Below are 21,290 nucleotides of genomic sequence, written 5' to 3'. Positions count from 1 at the left end.
AGAGATGTGGATCTTGTTTCAATCTTCTGCATGTGGCTATTGAATTCTCCCCTACTTATTGAATAGGGATTCTTTTCCTAAGTGTATATTGTTGTCTGCTTTGTCAAAGGTCAGTTGGCTGTATGTGGATGGTTTTATATCTGGTTCTCTGTTCCGTTCTATTGGTCTGTGTCTATATTTTTATGCCAATACCATGCTGTTTCGGTTACTATAGCCTCGTAGTATTGTTTGAATTCTGGTAATGTGATGCCTCCAATTTTGCTCTTTTTGCTTAAGGTTGCTTTGGCTATTCGGGCTCTTTTCTAGTTCCACATGAAGCATAGAACTATTTTTTTTTAATATCTGTGAAATATGCCATTGGTATTGTGATGGGGATTTCATTGAATCTGTAGATCACTTTGGGTAGTACGGACATTTTAGCAATGCTGATTTTGCCGATCCATGAGCATGATATGTTTTTCCATTTCTTTGTGTCATCTGTAATTTCTTTCCCCAATGTTTTGTGGTTCTCTTTGTAGAGATCTTTCACATCCTTGGTTAAGTATATTCCTAGGTATTTTATGTTTTTGTAGCTATTGTGAATGGTACTGACTCTTTGATTTGACTCTCAGCTTGATTGTTTGTGTATAGGAATGGTACTGATTTGTGTACATTGATTTTGTAACCTGAGACTTTGCTGAATTTACCAATCAATTCCAGGAGTCTCTCGGTGGAGTCTTCTGGATTTTCTAGATATAAGATCATGTCATTAGCAAACAGTGATAGTTTGACCTCCTCTTTCCCCATTTGGATACACTTAATTTCTTTCTCTTGCCTGATTGCTCTGGCTAGGACTTCCAGCACTATGCTGAATAGAAGTGGTACTATGGGGATCCTTGTCTTGTTCAAGTTCTTAGTGGGAATGCTTTCAAGTTTTCCTTATTCTGTATGAATTGGCTGTGGGTTTGTCATATATGTCTTTCATAATCTTGAAATATATTCCTTAATTCTTGAAATATAGTTTGGTGAGGGTATTTTTTTAATCATGAAATGATGCTGAATTTTGCCAAATGCTTTTTCTCCATCTCTTGAGATGAGCATATGATCTTTGTTTTTGCTTCTGTTTACGTGGTGAACCACATTTATTGATTTATGTACGTTGTACCATACTTGCATCCCTGGGATAAAGCCCACTTTGTCATGGTGGATTATTTATTTATTTTTTTGATGTTCTATTGAATTTGGCTTGCTAGTATTTTAGTAAGGATTTTTGCATTGATATTCATAAGGGATACTGGTCTGTAGTTTTCTTTTTGTTGTTGTTGTTGTGTCCTTTCCTGGCTTTGTTGTCAAGTGATAATGGCTTTATAGAATGAGTTGGGGAGGATTCCCTCCTTCTCTATGTTGTGAAATAATTTCTACATTATGGGTACCAGCTCTTCTTTGTAGGTCTGGTAAAATTCGACTGTGAATCCATCTGTTCTGGTGCTTTTTTTATTGGAAACATTTTTATTACTGCTTCAATCTCATTGCTCATTATTGGTCTGTTGAGGAGTTCTATTTATTCCTGATTGAGTCTTGGGAGGTTGTGTATTTCCAGGAATTTTCCCTTTTCCTGTATTTTTTTGAGTTTATGTGCATAGAGATTTTCATAGTATTCACAGATGATATTTTGTATTTCTGTGGTATCAGTTGTAATATCTCCTTTTTTTCTCTGATTGAGCTTATTTGGATCATTTCTCTTCTATTCATGGTTAATCCAGCAAGAGGTCTATCAATTTTGTTTATCTTTTCAAAGAACCAACTTTTTGTGTCATTGATTCTTTGTATTGTTATTTTGTTTTTCATTTCATTTAGTTCTACTCTGACCTTAGTTATTTCTTATCTTCTGCTTGCTTTGGGTTTGGTTTGCTCATTCTTGTCTAGTTCCTTGAGATGTCATTAGATTTTTAATTTCTGATCTTTCTGTCTTTTTGATGTAGGCATTTTAAGACTGAGAATTGTACCCTTAGGACTGGTTTTTCTGAATCCCATAGATTTTACTAGGTTGTGTCCCTTTTTGTTGCTAAGTTCAAGGAATTTTTTGATTTCCGTCTTATTTTCATTATTGGCCCAACAATTATTTAGGATGATGTTGTTTAATTTCTATGACTTTGTGTTGAATTGAGTCTTTCTCTTAGAATTGATTCCTAGTTTTATTCCACTATGGTCTGAGAAGATACATGGTATGTTTCTAAAACAACAGGTAATTTTTAAGTAAAATGTTCTTTTAATGTGTCCCTGTTTTTATTGTATCTTAGTTTCTTTCTCCCCACTCCTCACTGCATTGTTTTCTGTTGTATGCACTGTAAGCTTTCTTCAAATGGCATGTGAACTATTGTAGATTAGTCATATTTAGTTGCTGTTTACCAAAAAGACTTTTGGAAACTCTGTGCCAACTGATGATTTCCCCTGTGGCATGTTCAGATTAGGAACTAGATATTTCACTGTGGATGAAGACAGAGATTGCAGCTGTTGATGCTGATGTTCACTCATTGGATGAGAGATAATAATTGATGGTCTGAGACTACTTGAGACATCTTAAGATAAAGCTTAATGTTAAGCTTTCTTTAATATTTCTTAAAGATTAAGAAACATCAATATTTTATTGATAACCTATGGCATTCATTTAAGAATTTAAAACATAAGGTATTATTGAAGTCAAGATTATTGTTAGCAAAATAATTCTTTCTTGAGTATATTTATTGAGCATCTGCTATGTCCCAAGACCTGTTTAAGTGCTTAAATATACTGGTGAGATTAATGGACAGGGCTCCTGTGCTCAGTGGGATTATTATATCATGTTATCACTGATAACATGGAACTTGTCTCTGAAATGTGAAGAGAAAGGCATTTTTTCCTCTGTGAACATTTATGTGTTTGTCTTTGCTTAATAGGATGATTTCTCACAGGCAAGAAAATTCTAAGAAAAAAAATGCAGTAAGGATGTATTTAATTGCATTCAAATGGCCAGATGATTATCACCCATGAAGGACATGATAATTCAGATTCAATGACTATCAAACCAGTCCTCACCTCATACATGCTCAGTGAAATAAAAGGAGACCTATTGGGGTTAGACATTCGACTTCCTAATTTAAGAGACACTACAGGGTGGCGGGTCTTTCTGGGGCAGCTAAAGTCAAGATAAGGTTTACAGGCAATGGTTAGCTCTAATGTCCTTTTATAGCTTTGGTCGTGCAGGACTTAAAAGACTCTACCTATGTAATTATCGTCACAACACTACTTTTATAATGTCAAGCAAAGTTTATTTTAAAATTGCTACTCGTTGTAGAAATAGCTGTTATACCACAGCCATTGACAACTTTACAGCCATTTTCAATGACTGAATACTGTTGAAGAGAGAAACTTCTTCATATGGCACCTAATTTCCTTCATTACAGCATGTAAATAAGAAACTTCAGAGAGATTATGCAGCCACATTTCATATTTATGATATTTTTTGTTAAATTGAACATTTTGCTTTCTGAATATTTTTGACATAACTACAATGAAACTTGGCATTTGATTTTATTATATGTGCATATAAAGTTGGATTTTTCAAAATGCCAATTTGGAACAAAATTGACAAGACTACTTGAAAGCTGTACTTTACAGAGTAATATACTGGCAAACAACACTACTGTCTCAAGAGACATTAACCTTGTAAGCAAGTTATGCAGGTGATTCCAATCCAGTTAATCTCACATAAAAAATGTTAATTGCATTGGCAGAGACATTGCCTCTGATCACTCCACAGTTATATAATTAGAAATCAACACGGTCAGAGAGACTCTAATCTAATCGATAAGCAGTCAGCAAACAGCCCTCAAGATTTCTCCCTTTGTTTTTCAATATGTGGTCAGGCATAAGGTTATAACACGGAAAAATCAGTGACCTTATTTTGACATGCCTTAAAATTAAGTTTGCTTATTATTCAATAGTTCAAGATTTTCATACTTATTTATATTTATTGTACAGAGCTTCATGTGTACAAAGTTTGTGGGCATTAATAGATATTGAGCATAATCACTTATCAATTTAATGGCTGGTTCTGTTATCAACATATGTTCTAATCCTTCTAAATTTTAGTTTCTTTGCAGATGATTTTAGGACAAGAGGAGAGACCCAAGGCACTTTCTTGTAATTTTTGTAATTTGTGTCTGAAAGGAACTTAGCTTTGTATTTGGCTTATGGTGACAGCAGCACCATTAGATGCTTTCTATTAGCAATGGAAAGCATCTAAGAAAACATTTTCAGGCTGAGACTTTGCTGAATTTCTTTATCAATTCCAGGAGTCTCTTAATGGAAACTTTGAGGTTTTCTAGATATAAGATCATATCATCAGCAACGAGTGACAGTTTGACTTCCACTTTCCCCATTTGGATACTCTTAATTTCCTTTTCTTGCCTGATTGCTCTGGCTAGGACTTCCAGCACTGTGTTGAATAGAAGTGGTTACAGTAGGCAACCTTTTCTTGTTCCAGTTCTGAGTGGGAGTGCTTTCAACTTTTCTCCATTTAGTATAATGTTGGCTGTGCATTTGTCATATATGGCTTTCATAATTTTGAGGTATGTTACAGCTATGCCTATTTTTTAAGAGTTCTTATCATAAAAGGGTGCTGAATTTTGTCAAATGCTTTTTCTGTGTATATTGAGATGATCATATGATCTTTGTTTTTGCTTTTTTTTTAATGTGGTGAATCATATTTATGGATTTACGTATGTTGCATCATTCTTCTATTCCTGGGATAAAGCCCACTTGTTCATGGTGGATTTTTTTTTTTTTTTTTTTGATGTGCTACTGAGTTTGGTTTGCTAGGATTGAGAACTTTGCCACTATATTCATGGGGGATATTGGTCTACAGTTTTCTCTTTTTGTTGTGTCCTTTCCTAGCTTTGGTAACAAGGTGATACTGGCTTTGTAGAATGAGTTGAGAAGCATTTATTCCTTCTCAGTGTTATGAAATAATTTCTGCAATATGAGTACCAATTCTTCTTTGTAGGTCTGATAAAATTCAGCTGTGAAACCATCTAGTTCTGGACTTTTTGTGGTTGGAAGAGTTTCTATTGCTGCTTCAATCTCATTGCTTGTTATTGGTCTGTTCAGGAATTCTGTTTCTTCCTGACTGAGTCTTGGGAGGTTGTGTGTTTCCAGTAATTTGTTCAATTCCTCAACTTTTTTGAGTTTATGTGCATAGAGATTTTTATAGTATTCATAGACAATATTTTGTATTTCTGTGGTATCAGTTGTAATATCTTCTTTTTCATTTCAGATTCAGCTTATTTGGGTCCTTTCTTTTCTATTTTTGGTTAATTTAGTGAGAGGTCTACCAGTTTTGTTTATCTTTTCAAAGAACCAACTCTTTGTTTCATTACTCTCCTGTATTATATTTTTGTTTTTTGTTTCATTTAGTTCTGTTCTAACCTTAGTTATTTCTTTTCTTCTGCTGGGTTTGGGATTGGCTTGTTCTTTCTTTTCATAGTTCCTTGAGATGTTTTATTGGATTGTTGATTTGTGTTCTTTCTGTCTTTTTGATGTAGGCATTTAGGGCTATGAATTTCCCCCTTAGGACTGCTTTTTCTGAATCCCAAAGACTTTGATAACTTGTGTCCCTTTTGTCATTTAGTTTGAGGAATTTTTAAATTTCAACCTTAATGTCCTCCTTGACCCCAATAATCATTCGCAGTAGCTTGTTTAATTTCCATGATTTTGTGTAGAACTGAGTGTTTCTGTTGGAGTTGATTTCTAATTTTATTCCACTATGGTCTGAGAAGATATATGGCATAATTTCTATTTTTTTTAATATGTTGAGACATGTTTTGTGGCCTAAGATGTGATCAATCTTAGTGAATGTTCCATGTGCTGATGAGAATAATGTGTATTTAGTAGTTTTGGAGTAAAATGTTCTGTAAATGTCTGCTAGTCCCATTTGCTCTAGAGTTCTATTTAAGTCCAGTGTTTATTTACTTTCTTCTTGGAGGATCTGTCCAGTTCTTTCAGTAAGGTATTGAAATTACCAGCAATTATGATGTTGCTTTTATCACTTTGTTTAGATCTAGTAGGTTTTGCTTTATGAATCTGGGTGAACTTGTGTCAGGTGCATAAATATTTAGGATTGTTATTTTTTCTTGAAAAATTGCTCCCTTTACCATTACATGATGACACAAATCAGTAGCATTCCTATACGTCAACAACAGTCAAGCTGAAAATCAAATCAAAGACTCAATAACTTTCAAAATACAAAGAATATACAATACCTAGGAATATATTTAACCAGGGAGGTGAAAGATCTCTACGAAAAGAACTATGAATCATTGAGGAAGGAAATTGCAGATGAAGTAAACAAATGGAAAAATGTATCACGCTCATGGATCAGCAGAATCAACATTGTTAAAATGTCCATACAACCCAAAGTGATTTACAGATTCAATGAAATCCCCATCAAAATACCAATGTCAGATTTCACAGTTAGAGAAAAAATAATTCTATGCTTTATTTGGAACCAGAAAAGACCTCAAATATCCAAAGGGAACTTAAGCAAAAGGGGCAAATCTGGAGACATCTCTTATCAGACTTTAAGCTATACTACAAGACTATGGTAACCAAAACACCAAAATAGCATGGTACTGGCACAAAACCAGAGACATAAACCAATGAAACAGAACAGAGAACCCAGATATCAAACCATCCACATATTGTCATCGGATCTTTGACAAAGTAGACACCAATATACAATGGGGAAAAAAATCCCTATTCAATAAATGATGCTGAGCAAATTTGATAACCACATGTAGAAAATTGAAAGAGCATCTATATCTCTCACCACTCACAGAAATTAATTCAAGATATATAATAAATTTAAATCTGAAACAGGAAACTATAAGAATTCTTGAATAAAATGTTTGAAAAGCTCTTCTAGATATCGGCCTAAGCAAAGAATTTATGAAAAAGAACCAAGGGCAATCACAGCAACAACAAAAATAAATAAATGGGACTTAATTAAATTAAAAAGCTTCTGCACAGCCAAGGAAAATATCAACAAACCAAATAAACAAGCTGCAAAATGGAAAAAAATATTCACATACTATACATCCAATAAAGGGTTAATAACCAGATTCTGCAAAGAACTCAAGAAAATCAGCAAGAAAAAATCAAAGAATGCCATTAAAAATTGGGCAAAAGTCATGAACAGAAGCTTCTCAAAAGAAGATATACTAATGGCCAATAAACATAAGAAAAATTGCTCATCATCAGTAATCATGAGAGAAATCCCAGTCAAAACCACAATGAGATAGTACATTTCCTCAGTGAGAATGACTTATATCAAAAAGTCCCAAAACAATAGATGCTGGTGTGGATGTGGAGAAAAATGAGCACTTATACACTGTTTGTGAGACTGCAAACTAGTGCAACCTCTCTGGAAAGCAGTATGGAGATTCCTCAGAAGACTAAAATAGACCTACCATTTTATTCAGCAATCCCACTACTGGGTATTTACCAGAAGGAAAAAAAATCATTTTATCAAAAAAGACACCTGTGCTCAAATGTTTATTGCAGCACAATTCGCAATTGCAAAGATGTGGAATCAACCCAAGTGTCCATCAATTCATGAGGGGATTGATAAAATGTGGTATATGTACACCATGGAGTATGCTCGACCATAAAGCAAAATTAATGAATACCTTTTGCAGCAATCTAGATGGAACTGGAGACCATCTTCCTAAGTGAAATATCGCAAGAATGGAGACTCAAACACCACATATACTCGCTATTAAATTGGAACTAACCAATCAGCACTCATGTGCACAGATGGAAGTAAACCTCAATGGACTCATGTCTCAGATGGGAGGGGGGAGGATAGGATGGGTGATATCATACCTAATGGGTACAATGTAAATTATCTGGGTTATGGGCACAGTTATAACTTTGACTCAAGCAGTACAAAAGCCATCCATGTAACCAAAATATTTTTACCCCTTTAATATTCTCTAATAAAAGAAATTGAAAAAATAAAAAAGTAAAAAGTAAATATATAAAAATAATTCAGTGATTTAAAGCAGAAAAGAATACACTTTCAGCCTGTACAACTTCTTTAGTCTTTAATTATGTGTATGATTCTCAGATTTTCTGGAAATAATGTCTGGTTAAGGAAATGGAAAACAATTACTACAAAAATATTCTTCTATTTAAACAAATGTTAGGTAAACCTACAATTTTTGACATATTGTTTTCTCCAGGCAATTATGAAAATTGCAAAGCAGAAGGTGATTTTAGTATAATTAACAGAAAATAACTGGAATAATGAATTATACAATTTAGAGATAATTGATGGAAATTATGCTATGGAAATTCTTAGACTAATACTTTATAATTTGTGACCAAATTCCAATATCTCAGTAAATCCCCATGTTACTTTGTTAGACAGCCCTACCTAAGATAATGAAGTATAAAACTCATTTTGATGTGTCATGTGACTTTCATCCCTGTAATTCTTTGTATCCATTTTTTCTATCAGTTGAATTACATTTTGTACCATGAGCCAATATCAAGCTTCCAAAAATTGTATACCACATACTCTCCCGTGGTTATCTAGTTGCTAAGCAACTAGACTCTGCTTGAGGGCAGAAGGGATCAGGGAAGATTCATTGTGAAGTTCTGTAACTTGCTGGGTTCATTAAAACAGCATCAGGGATCCTATATCTTGCTTCTTCTTAAAATTATAAATGAGGTACTTCTACGTGTATCCTTATAAAATAATGGGGCTTAGAATATGTATGACAACCAAAAACTCCTTACGAATACTGATAGTGTCCCCTGGAGGAAGAGGTAACTTAGTTTTGTGGTATGTCTAATGTAAAGTTCGCCCTTCAGAGTAATTATATGTTGCAATTTTGTGACTGGTAGCATGTCAAGGAAAAGATACAAAAACTTTGCCTGAACATATACATATGATGGAAGCAATCTCACACTGTTTTGCAATTTATTTTATACTCAGCAATAGTGTCATGAAACTTTCCATATTAGATAGGTAAGTGGCTTTAATATCCAATGATTTATTAGTTTTTCAGTGTATGAACTTGCCACAATTTATCCTAAAATCCCCTATTTTCCAATACTGCCAGCATTGCTGCAATGATCCTGTATACTTATTTTTGTTGCTTTGATAATTCTAAATTATCAAATTGATTGTTCTGTATCATTGTGTATTATAGATTATCCACATGTAATGGTTATTTTGGTTCTTCAAAACTCACACTTGCTTTCTTTTTATTACTCTTTACTAATGTTGACATGTCCATCTTATTCCTGGCTTCAATGGGCATGGCTTTTGTATTTTACTTTTTAAAACAATTTTGGCATTTAATTTCTGGGAAAATATCTTCATAAGGCTTAAGAAGTTTCTTTTTATTCTTTACTTATATATATTTTTAAATCCAAGAGTTATATATACAAATATGATCATATATATTTTTATTTCCCCTTCCTTTATAGGAGTAGCTTCATTTATTTTGTTTATAATTAATTTGACTTTAAGTAATAGAAACATGACTAACAATGGCTTAAGCAAAAAAGGTTCATTTTTCTCATACCTATTGTTTCTGCAATGAAAGGATCTTACACAAACACACACACACACACACACACACACACACACACACACACACACAGAAATATACATGCACACAATATCCATGTTTTATCTGCCAGTCTATTTCAATTTGTTAAACTGAAAGTTGAGAATCTTTTCTAGGTTTTCTTTTTCACCCTCCACATCCAAATTCCAATTTTGATATCTCTTGAATCTGTCCCCTTTTCCGTATTCTGAGAACCACTGTGTCAGTTTAAGCAGAAATAGTTTCTTATAACAATACTCTGACTTAATTCACTGCTTTATGTTTCTCTTCTAGTTTATCTTTCACAGAACTGAAAACAGGATCTTTTTCATATGATTATTAAAAAATGTTTCTCTCTTGCTTAAAGTCCTTCAGCAGCTATCACCCTCAGGGCAGAGCTCACACTGGGTGACATGGAGGACAAGGCCCTTGGTCTTGCCACTCGCTATGTATCTGCCTAGTTTTGTCTCCCATCAATTTCCTGGATGAAACCAAGCTGCTGGCCATTCACCAGCTTGGCCATTGAGCTCGAAGCCTGTAGGACAGGCTGTGGTAACATGTTCTGAATGAATAAGTGGATGAGAGAAAGACTTCTCTAGCTTGTTCATCCCTATGTTAGGTTATAGTATGATACTCCTGTTAAAATCAGAAGGACCAGGAAGGGTCTCTTCCTGACAAATCACTTTTAAATCTCAAGTGATATCAGTAGTGACTTAAACTTCTTTAACATTGAGTTAATGCAGTTTTTAGATAATTGCACGAATAGCCCCATGCAATAGCAGAGAAAAAGTCAATTCTTCTTCTCATGCTAAGGACTCATTTTTACTACTAACATTTGGCACACTAATAAGAATACACTAATGCTATTGCCTATTTACTGCCAGAATTGAAAGCTCAGTATCAACTACACTAGCCCTAAAATAGCTGTTTTGGGCACATAGTGTCTAAAGTACCAAAGAATAACATTAAATCATTTCATCCAATGTGCAGATTTTTCCTGTTGTCTAGGGGGCACACTTTGCTGCTAATTAATTATGACTGCCTAAAATCTTTAGAAGCAACCATGTTTTTCTTTAGTTTTTTTTTATGGATTGTTTATAAATTATGTATTAAAATACTTTCCATTATAAAATCCTATTTGCATTGATTTATGGCTTGGGATTTTGGATTCTCAGAGTACACACACTGGGACATATGCAGGTCTGTGTTTTGAAAAAAATTTCATCCCTACTGTCAAATTCTCGGAGAGATACACTTGTCTTCTTTCTAAATGCCAGAAATGGTTGGCTTTATTGCAATAAAATATTTCTCTTGCAACTTACACATTTGTTTTATAAATATAGATCTTTATTTAGTCAATAGAATCATATACTCTCTATACATAAGCTATCTGAAGTAATTTATTGTCTTTGAAGGTTTTGTGTTAAATGCATTTCAGTTTCTGCATCGCTGTGTTCAAAATTCTAAATCAGAAGTTTTGAAACTAAAGCCCCAAGTGGTTAATATGTCCAGACGGCCAGATAAACTGTATCAACTCCTTATGGATATCATTTTTCTCTTTCTTGACTTAGTCCTTTTTCTACCTCAATAAGTAGCAATATTGGACTTGCCTATAATTTGGAGACATGTGCTAACAAAATTTAAATGGTAATTTTTCCAATGTCAGACTATTATCAAAGAAGGAGGAAACTGTACAAGGAGTGCAAATGTTTGGAGATAGATAAAACTACTTTTTGTTTTGTATTTTTCTTAGATAGTAAGATTTTTATGGATAGTGATTTATTCTCCTCTATCTTTACATAGAGGAGTGTTAGAATACAATTTAACAGTGCAAAGTACTGATTAATAAAAGAATAAAAAATGGATATGCTAAAAGAGAATGCAGAAGAAATTAAAAACAAAAATTGCATAAGGTAAAAATGGGTAAATGTCTTGAACACTTAGGAGGAAACCATGGAAGAAGATCTTAGAAAATGATGATTGTAAATAGTTTGCAATAATTAATAATGATGGTCTTTGTAATAAGGAAAAAATATCAGGTAGACAATTTTCCATAAATGAGATGAAAATATTCATGAGTGTATTGGGTCCCTGTCAAATAATATCTTAAGTGGGAAAATTTAGATAACACGTGTGATAGCACACATTTTTTGGTTTTCTCTAGCATTCTTGAGGAATAATAATATGTTTCTTTTCTAAGGTTTCCCATCATTTCAACTTTTAGATTTTCTACTATAAGATTTGATAATAGATTAATCATTTTTTTCATGTCTCCTTGTTTTTGTAAAACTGTGTTCTAATTTCTTATGATAGGATCCACCTATCCACTTTAGTTCAGGAATTCACAGAAAAATCAATTTAATATTTTTTATACAAGGTTGTATGGTCTTATTTACAAACCATAACTATTCTGGTGTTCCAAAATATTTCATTTTATTCAATTATTTTGGATTTGTAAGGCTTTATCAAGACCTAGCTGACATAGAGATTTACGTACCTTTATACCAAAGATGAACTACATGTTTCCTTTGCTTTTTTTCATAATTTACTTAAAATATGCAAAAAATTTCCTGTCATTTTACTGTTTTGTTTTTGTTTTTGTTTTCTTTTCCCTAAGAACGACCCACATTTCTCAGGAGGCCAATTAACCAGGTGGTGCTGGAGGAGGAAGTTGTAGAATTTCGTTGTCAGGTCCAGGGAGATCCTCAACCAACTGTGAGGTGGAAAAAGGATGATGCAGACTTGCCAAGAGGAAGGTAAGAACATCATATGGATGGAAAATTGTCTGATAACCAATGAATAATTACAAAAGAAAAAGACAGCCAAAATTCCACCACCAAACACTCCTATGTCTTGGGGTATTATTTTCATACATGTGGTATTTACATACTCAAACCACATATCCACTGTTTGGATTTTAAAGTCCTCAGGCTTTTGATGTCACTCTTTCAATGAATATTCAGATTAATGCCTGATCCTTCACTTCATCCAGATACTACAGATTCCTGAGGTGCTTTCTTTCTCATGGCCCCTTGGAGGGATGCCATTTTGTTCCTGCTTGACCACTTGCCCTGTCTCCACAAAGCTTCACCTGACTCTGGGTACCATTTGCCTTCCTATATTGTCAAAAGCATCACTGAAAAAAGACTGCTGAGCATAGCTGACATTAAGATCTGGAGTACAGGAAAGATCGCTGAGCCCAACACTGAAAAGGCAGCAAGTAGTTGACTTTACTATCCACACATGGGATTTGTCACATGGGGAACTCCTGTCACTTTCTTCCTTGCTATATGTCTTCATGGAGACCTTCTCTTCTATCCCTTTCCTATTCTTCTCATCACAAGACCCTAAAACCCAGTCTCTCAACACCTTTACAGAACCCAAATATGCTTGTCATTTTTTATAAAACTAATTTAAACATTTTTGTTTTCTAAATTTTTCTGTCTAAGACCTTGACCTTTAGGATCAAACACATCATTTGAGTGTTTTTTTTAAAATACAATGAGCAATTCTATCTTTAAGATTTGTTTTGCCTTCCTCCTCATCCTACCTGCTGAAATCATAGCGTTTACAACCACTCTAATCATTGTCTATATAAAATTGCACCTCCTCCTTTTTTTTTTTTTTTTTTTTGAGGCAGAGTCCCACTCTGTCACCCTGGCTAGAATGCCATGGCATCAGCCTAGCTCACAGCAACCTCAAACTCCTGGGCTCAAGCAATCCTCCTGCCTCAGCCTCCCGAGTATCTGGGACTACAGGCATGTGCCACCATGCCCAGATAATTGTTTCTATATATATTTTTAGTTGTCCATATAATTTCTTTCTATTTTTAGTAGAGATGGGGTCTCGCTCTTGCTCAGGCTGGTCTCGAACTCCTGAGCTCAAACAATCCGCCCGCCTCAGCCTCCCAGAGTGCTAGCATTACAAGCGTGAGCCACCGCACCCAGCCGCATCTCCTCCTTTTTTTCTAATTTTACTTTTTTTTTAAAAAAAAAATAGGTTTTACTTAACTGATTGAAATTAAGCATGCTTCCACAGAGGCCATATACCTTTTGTGTGTTTCACCACTATCATTACTTTCCTGAATTTATACATTCACTTCAAAATCTCAATTTTATATATCCCTAGGTCTGTGATACTATACTTTCTTTCCAAAGTCATGTCATCAACAGTACTGACTTCAAATGAACCAAAAATTTTAAATAGTCAGTGAGAGATTCTTTACACTCTATAGGAATAAAACAAGGGAACATTTTAATTCAGTTAGTTTTTCAGCCTACGTAATAGGGAAAGTCACTTCTGTGCTTCCTTCATCATTTTAATGCCAGACATCTATTTGGGTTTGTGAATGTGATTTTCGTTATGCCATCTTAGCAGAGAAGCAAGCTAAATAGCAAGGAGAGTTTACAGAATTAAGTTGTTGGTGTCCATCCTCTATGTGTAGTCAATAATTTTCTTCAAATTTAACAGCACATAATAGATGATTTTTAAATGTTAATGTAAGAATAGGGAAATAGTTATATTTTAAAATTTACCCTAGTGTAGATTAAGGTTGATTTTCAGTTACTGGAAATACACATCTGTGTCCATGTAAAAGAATACCTTTAATTGTGGAATAATTTGAAATTTATGGGAAAGTTACAGTTACTACAAAGAATTCTGGTTTACCCTGCACCCAGTTTTCCTTACTGCTAACATTTTACATGACAATGAAACATTTGGCACACCTAATGAACACATGTTGATATGTAATAATTAACTACAGTTATTTTGATTTCACCAGTTTTTCATAAATGTCTTCTTTCTGCTCCAGGATCCAATCCAGGGTATTTATTTAGTTAGGTATGGTTAGACTATTGGCTATTGCCTTTTGTTGTCATGTCACCCCAGTCTTTGGTCTGAGATAGGTTCTTAGTGTTTTCTAGTTTTCATGACCTTAACCATCTTGAAGAGAAGTACTGGCTATGTATGCCCTAGAATGCCCCCACACTTGGATTGGTCTAGCGTTTCCTCATATTAGACTGAGGTTATGGGTTTTCCAAAGGAATGTCACAGAGCTGAAGTGTTCTCATCACATTGTATTGGCAGTACACGATATCCACATAACAGCACTAGTGACCCTGTCAATTTTAAAACATTAAACAAGATCAAGTTGAAAAAGGATTGAAAAATAGAAAGTTGTAAGAGAAATCTATGTTTCTGAATTAAGGTAAAAGAAAACTTAATCAAGACTAGTTTGATTTTTCTGAGTTGACTATTGATCTTAGGTCATAAATCAGACCACGTTAGCTGCTACACTATTCTCCAAATCTGCCCAAATTCATTTGCCCCAATGTTAAAATAATACATGCATATCAAACAACAGTATTCAAGCTACATTTTCACAATCTATGATATCAAGTCCTTTAAGCCAAGATTGAAATTTTGAGAAATCTTACTTCCGCTGACTCCCTTTAAAACATTTTCATAGCTTCAGAGTCTTTATTCTCTTATTACTGGATTGATACTGCTGCAGTACTTTGTGTAACCAGCTAAATGTTTTTAAAATATTAGGCAAATGGAAGTGCTGTGTAAGCTTTAAATTGTTATGTTAGAAAGGCTTAAAGCAAGGATCAGTGCAATACAGAAATTGAGGTCAGAATTTTTATCATGATAGAAGCATGCACTTTTTCTTGAATTTCCAATCTTTAAATGATATTTCAAAGAAGCTTATTCATCTCTAGATTTCTGTGTATTAGCATAAGCTTCACTTATGCATAATGAGAGGGAAAGAGACCTCTTTACTTGGTGAAGGATAACAGTAAAGACTTTTCAGCAGCCACAGACTGAATCAACAACATTGATTCTATTACATTATTTAGGTCTCAGACTATGGAGATGGCCATTGTTCTTGTATACGCAATTGGTGTGGGGGATGACATTTCTTTGGCTTAACATTTAATGAAATTTGAATAAGGTTTGTGTAGTGGTTCATGCTTAACACATTTATAGTAAAGCTTTGTAGGGCAGCTGCATAGCCTGTAATTACCATGTAAGTAATATGTGACTATTTTTCTTTTGGAGACAAGAAAATCTTTTCAATTCAAGTTTAAATTTATGAAATGCTGTGAGAGCTATTTAAACTTTCAACACAGAAGAAGATAACTGTACCAACCTTTCAGTAACCAGAGATGAATTAAGGAAGTATTTTTTCCCTTGCCATGAAAATATTTTTTAGTAGTACTCATCTGCCTCTTTCTTTTATTTAGACTTAAACTTCTGACCTTTCTCAGTAACTACATTTAATGAAATTACAATATACTCTTGGTGAGTTGTATTAAAACATTTTCTGACTAGATGAATGTTTCAGTATGGTAGGAAACACAGCAAGTCTAACAATAACCTTTATGCCCAACCAGGAAAAAGTTATGTGGACATTTTTTAAATGACCAAGGGATAAAATAAGAAGGATCTTTTACATTATGCATGTTACTGCCAAAGTATTAATTCCTTGCAGAAACTTCTGAAGATATTACTGTTTCACAATTGAATATTTTAGGAAGGATATTGATACTGTGCCAAGTTTCACTTTTCCCAGAGGATCTCAGTACATATGTGTTCAAATAAATCAACACTCACTCATCTATTAGGGACAAGATTTTACATATCTCTATAAAAATAAAGTGAGTAGGAGAAACAAGAAGGAAAAAAGCATTTTAAAATAGTTCATAATGATTATGATTTTTAAAATCACTTTTTTAAAAGCATAATTTAAATTGTGTAAGATGCACTTTCAGGTTTATCTACATCTCTTAAGTGCCTACTGCATTTATAATGCTAATTTTAAGCAAGGTAAATGTACTGTTATCAATTCTTTATTTCTTTATTTTATATTAACAAGATTGGACAATGTGGGAAAGTATTTATATGCTGTATATATTAAAGAAAGTAAACTAACATAATGTTAGTTTCTTTCTTGGGTATTACATATTTCTTTTGCAGGCAAACCTAGAATGTTTTGCTTATTAGTACTCTTTTGATGATTAAGTGCCTTCAACACATCTTTTCACAAAATGTTTTATGTGGTAGATGTTGCCAGTATTTATTATAAATGAGGCGATATTCCATCTTATGCCATGTTTCATCATAACATAAGGATGTTATATATTTTTGTTATACCCAAAACATATATGTGCTGAAGCTCTGTGAAAAATATCATGTATTAACATAAAGAAACACAATATAATACATTTGCAACCAAAGAAATAGAAAAATTGAAATATGTCAACACTTCAATATTCTGTTCAATCCAACATTAATGACAATTTTTAAAAACCTTCTCAAAATTTGGATAAGAAGTAGTGTGATTAATTTAATTGTGATTTCTTATCTGGACATGTCAGAAGAGTTTGTATTTCAGCTAATTATTAGCAGCTTTTAAAGCACTGTAAACAGCAGATTTCATATATTTCATCAATCACATAATTTTTAGCATATTGCCATTAGTTAGCTCCATGATCTTTTTTATTCCATTTTTATTTATTTTCTAAACTAACTCTAAAGTGACACTAACTTCATCTATAAGGACCTACAGTAGAGAAAGGAACGTTCATAATAGCTTGTCAGAGGAAAAAGGAAATAAAATATGCCATTTACATTCTTATATATGCCTGCAAATTCTAAATGCAGTTGATGGCTTGCACATAGTGGATATAATTCATGAATATTTCATAAAAATAGAAAAGGGGCTAGAGAATAAGAGTTTCAAGATATATAGAGCAAAATTCTATCAATTTTCCTGAACCCACTGACAAATTCCTTTTTCTAAATTGAAATCTATTTTAAGAGAGAATTTTTAGAGTTTTTAGTTCCATGAAATGTGAGATTCACATAAATGCATGATTCTTTAAGAAGAGGAATTGAATAACTGAATAGAACTACTTATAATTCCCCCCCCCTTTTTTAGTAGCATTTTTACACTAAGTGGATCTTTTTGCTTAGTCCTGGAAAATGTTCTTATATTAATTGTTTGGAAGCTCCATTGTTTAGAGCATGTGCTTCTGGGATGCAGAGATCCTGAACAGGTGCTCAGCAACCCTGCTGAGGAGACCGGCCTTCTTCACATACACTGTGTGCTTCAAGGACATGTGGTAATTTGGGCTTCTGATAAATAACCATGCTGATTAGGTTGGCTAGTAAAGATCGGGCAATTAAAATGGTTTTAGTAAAAGAAGGAAAAAATAAGAACAGGAGAAAAGCAATGTACATAAAACATTGTAAGTAACATCTGAAAAAACAGACTGGTCCTTAAAAGTCAGAAATATAAAGCAAAAGGTAAACAGAAATTGTGCGTTTTTTTGTGCTATACAAATGTCTTAGCCATTTCTGTCTGAAAAAAATTAGTAACTGCATAGCCAGCTACCGTGGGATCTTTTAATATAGATGACAATAGCATAAAGCATATTTAAGCTGTTGCAAGGGATTTTGGACTTTAGACCTTGTTCTGCCACTGTTTGATCATCTATGTTTAGTTATACCCCTATTTTCTGGAAATGATGTTTGATAGATTTCTTTGCCACTCATTAGAAGTGTGATTTTGAGGAACCTATTTAAACTCTTTATGTTGTACATCCTGAAAATGTGGACCAGCAATGCAATAGAATAATGGTTATTCTGTGCTTTGACTCATTTGCACAGGATGAATAATTATGCCATACATTCCAACTCAAAGGGTTATTGAAAGGATATAACTATTTCAAAGCACTGTAATAGTACATTGTACAATGGATACACATACAAAGTGCTCCAGTGTTATAAATCCACCTGATTGGCTTCATATACTAGTTATACAGATAACTACAAGGAAAAAATAGTTAATGCTGAAGAATAGAAAATATATAATTTTTATGTAATAATTGCACATTCTCTTTGGCCATATGATCTCCATAGAAACACATACAATATTATTATTTAATAGATATCTCTTATGCTTTTAAATTACATAGATTCATTTATAAATTTTGCCAGTCACTTTGCCAAGCCTGAAAGTTGCCACCCATATTTTTACTTCTAGGAAGTTGCACATCCTCCAGGTATTGTTTCCTATCCCCACTGTAATCAGATATCTGGATTGGGACCTACACATCTCAAACATTATACTATACTGTTTGTCTGCTGGTAATAAGAATAACACAAGTATTATAAGAAGATTGCATAATGATGAAAACAAGTGTTTTTGGAGGACATACCATGTGTCATGTACTCCAATAAATGCTTTTTACGTACACTAATTCCATTATTTTAAAGAAGAACGTTACAGCATAATATTAATCCCATTTGAGGGATATGGAAACAGAAGCTTCAAGAAGTTAGGTTTCCAAGGTCACAGGTTAATAAGTGTTAGGCTCAGAACTTGATTTAGAATATATCCAACATGAAATCTATATTTTAAACTAATGGGCACAATAATTATGTGATTGTTATTTATGGACTTGAGCCATCTACAGATTTTATATTTCAGATAAAAATTTAGATAATCATTAGTAATACTATATTATGAATAACTACACAGATATTGCTATGCTGCATTAGAGTTAAGGGTAATTTTTAGACTAATTTCATAAGCCATGCATGAAATATCTTGGTAATTTGAAAATTTGAACTTGGGAAAGTTAAAGTTTAGTTTGTGGGAAACTGAAGATACAGATTTTATTTACAAACAGGATTAATTGGCAACTTTCAGAGGGACGCCAGAATGGTACTTTTTTTGTACACACTTTTTCTGCGTTTTCATCAAATAGGTGCTAATAGTTGCTGTTAACACAAAACTAATTGCCACCTAGGGTGGGGAATGCAAGTTGCCTGGTCCTGTGACCACACTGGCCCATCTGTTGAGAATCTCAGCTTAGGGACAATGCTGGAACTGTCATCCAATTTGGGTTCTGGCCAGCGGTCAACTAACAAGCTGGGGCACACTTGGAATATGAAATGCCTTGAAGTCAGATATGCTCTGCTGTCCATTAACTGTCATCTCTTGTGTTGTATGTGGGCAGAGCCAAGACAAGGTGCCAGTTTGCAGAGCAAAAAGACCTGTCTGAGTGCCACCTGTCATCGGCATGTGGGTAATGTTCAACACAGGAGCCACAGTAGGTGTGCTTCTTCCATCAAAGTGCGGCATGTTAGAGCATTCATTTAGGCTGAGGTAGGGAGTAGGGCCACATTTTACCTTATGCCAAACTGTAGGACAAGCTAAAGGCTTACCAGGAGATAGTCACCATATCATATCCAAATCACATAGGTGGATTCTAGGGCAACAACTCAAAACAATTAGAGAAGCATGGTAGTACTTTTTTTTTTTTTTTTTCAGTAGGAGGGGAAAAAAAAAAAAAGAAATCCAGAAAACTGAAATGAATGGTCCTAAAGAAGAAAATTAAAATTACCTATACATCTTTTTTCCTAATAATGCAGGCAAGACTGAGTTCAAGACTCTATATTTCCTACCTAATACATATTTTTTGTTTTCTAAAAAAATGTCTATAATGGTCCCTCAGGAAAATTTACTATTTGGTCCAGTTATTCAAGTTAACTGGCATGAAATGAGAGAGAAGGGGGAAAAAAAAGAACAAAGAATAATTCAAGAGACTCACTATTACAATACAATACCATGATGAGTTTGGAATATATCTTTGTTAGTATGTGAAGGAGATACAATTGCCAAAGATAAGAGACAAGAGAAGATACTTTCAAAGTATTTTAAGGGTATATACTGTTCCATCACAGTAAAGTCAATTGTTGGGGAAATCTCTTTTAGTTGTTATGTACTATTAGCTCATTGGAGTTTTATTTTAAAGGGCACGTTTGGAAGTGAGAAGTTAGCACTGGGGCACAGTGAATCTTTGCCAAGAAATTAGAAGTCCCTTCTGAGAAGGTGATTCATCATATAGATCTATGGGGTAACATCGTGACAAGAACTCAGTATAGAAATTATGCTAATTATTCTTATGAGGATGATGTTACAATTACAAGAGGTACTATAATGCCTTTCAACTCATTTCATCAAATGTTTAGGCATTAGAAACCTTTAAAGAATATCTGGTTGGATATTCTGCATCTTTGCAATTCATGCAACAAATGGCACTCATAATAAAAAATATGTTTGTTGAAAACCATAAATACTGCAGCCATTAACCCACATTTTCTAACAGTTTGTCCAAATATTTACACCACAAATAACAGGAAAAAAAAAAAAAAAACAGTAAATTGAGCCTGTCATCTTTATCTGAAAGATTTTAGAAAGAGAGAGAAAAAAATGTTTATCCTCAATATGAACATGATTTATAGTAAGTTATATATAGTCAATTTTCTCAAAGGAAAAATAAAAATTTTCAATGTAGACTAAAAAAATATTTCAAAAATTATTTCAAAAATGATCAAGCACAGTCATTGAACACTTCTATGTGTTAATATTCCAGCAAATTAAAAAGATAAGTTTATCCTCAAGGATTCCAGTAGGGGGTGTGAGTTATGTATAACATTATGAAATAAAATATCTAACTTATAACTTTTTATAATAACTATATAAAAACTATAATACACAAAACGCTTTAGGATTTCAGAAAATAAAAGATACTTTATTCGCTTGTAACCTTAGAGATGGGTCTGCAAGGGAAAATAGAA

The 21,290-nt window shown here is 33.6% G+C and overlaps 1 protein-coding gene across 3 annotated transcripts in view; it reads left to right on the top strand.

Annotated features, from left to right (window-relative positions):
• The window catches only part of ROBO2 (roundabout guidance receptor 2), a 1,246,741-nt gene that overhangs the window by 1,076,949 nt on the left and 148,502 nt on the right, over nt 1-21,290 (top strand). For all 3 annotated transcript variants that reach the window (XM_045540457.1, XM_045540456.1, XM_045540455.1), the window contains exon 5: nt 12,253-12,391. In XM_045540457.1, coding sequence (XP_045396413.1) covers nt 12,253-12,391 — 139 coding nt within the window. The remainder of the gene's footprint in view (nt 1-12,252; nt 12,392-21,290) is intronic.

The sequence above is a fragment of the Lemur catta genome, chromosome 1 (genome assembly GCF_020740605.2).
Source record: "Lemur catta isolate mLemCat1 chromosome 1, mLemCat1.pri, whole genome shotgun sequence".
NCBI lineage: Eukaryota > Metazoa > Chordata > Mammalia > Primates > Lemuridae > Lemur > Lemur catta.
This window is presented reverse-complemented; position numbering and strand designations above follow the sequence as displayed.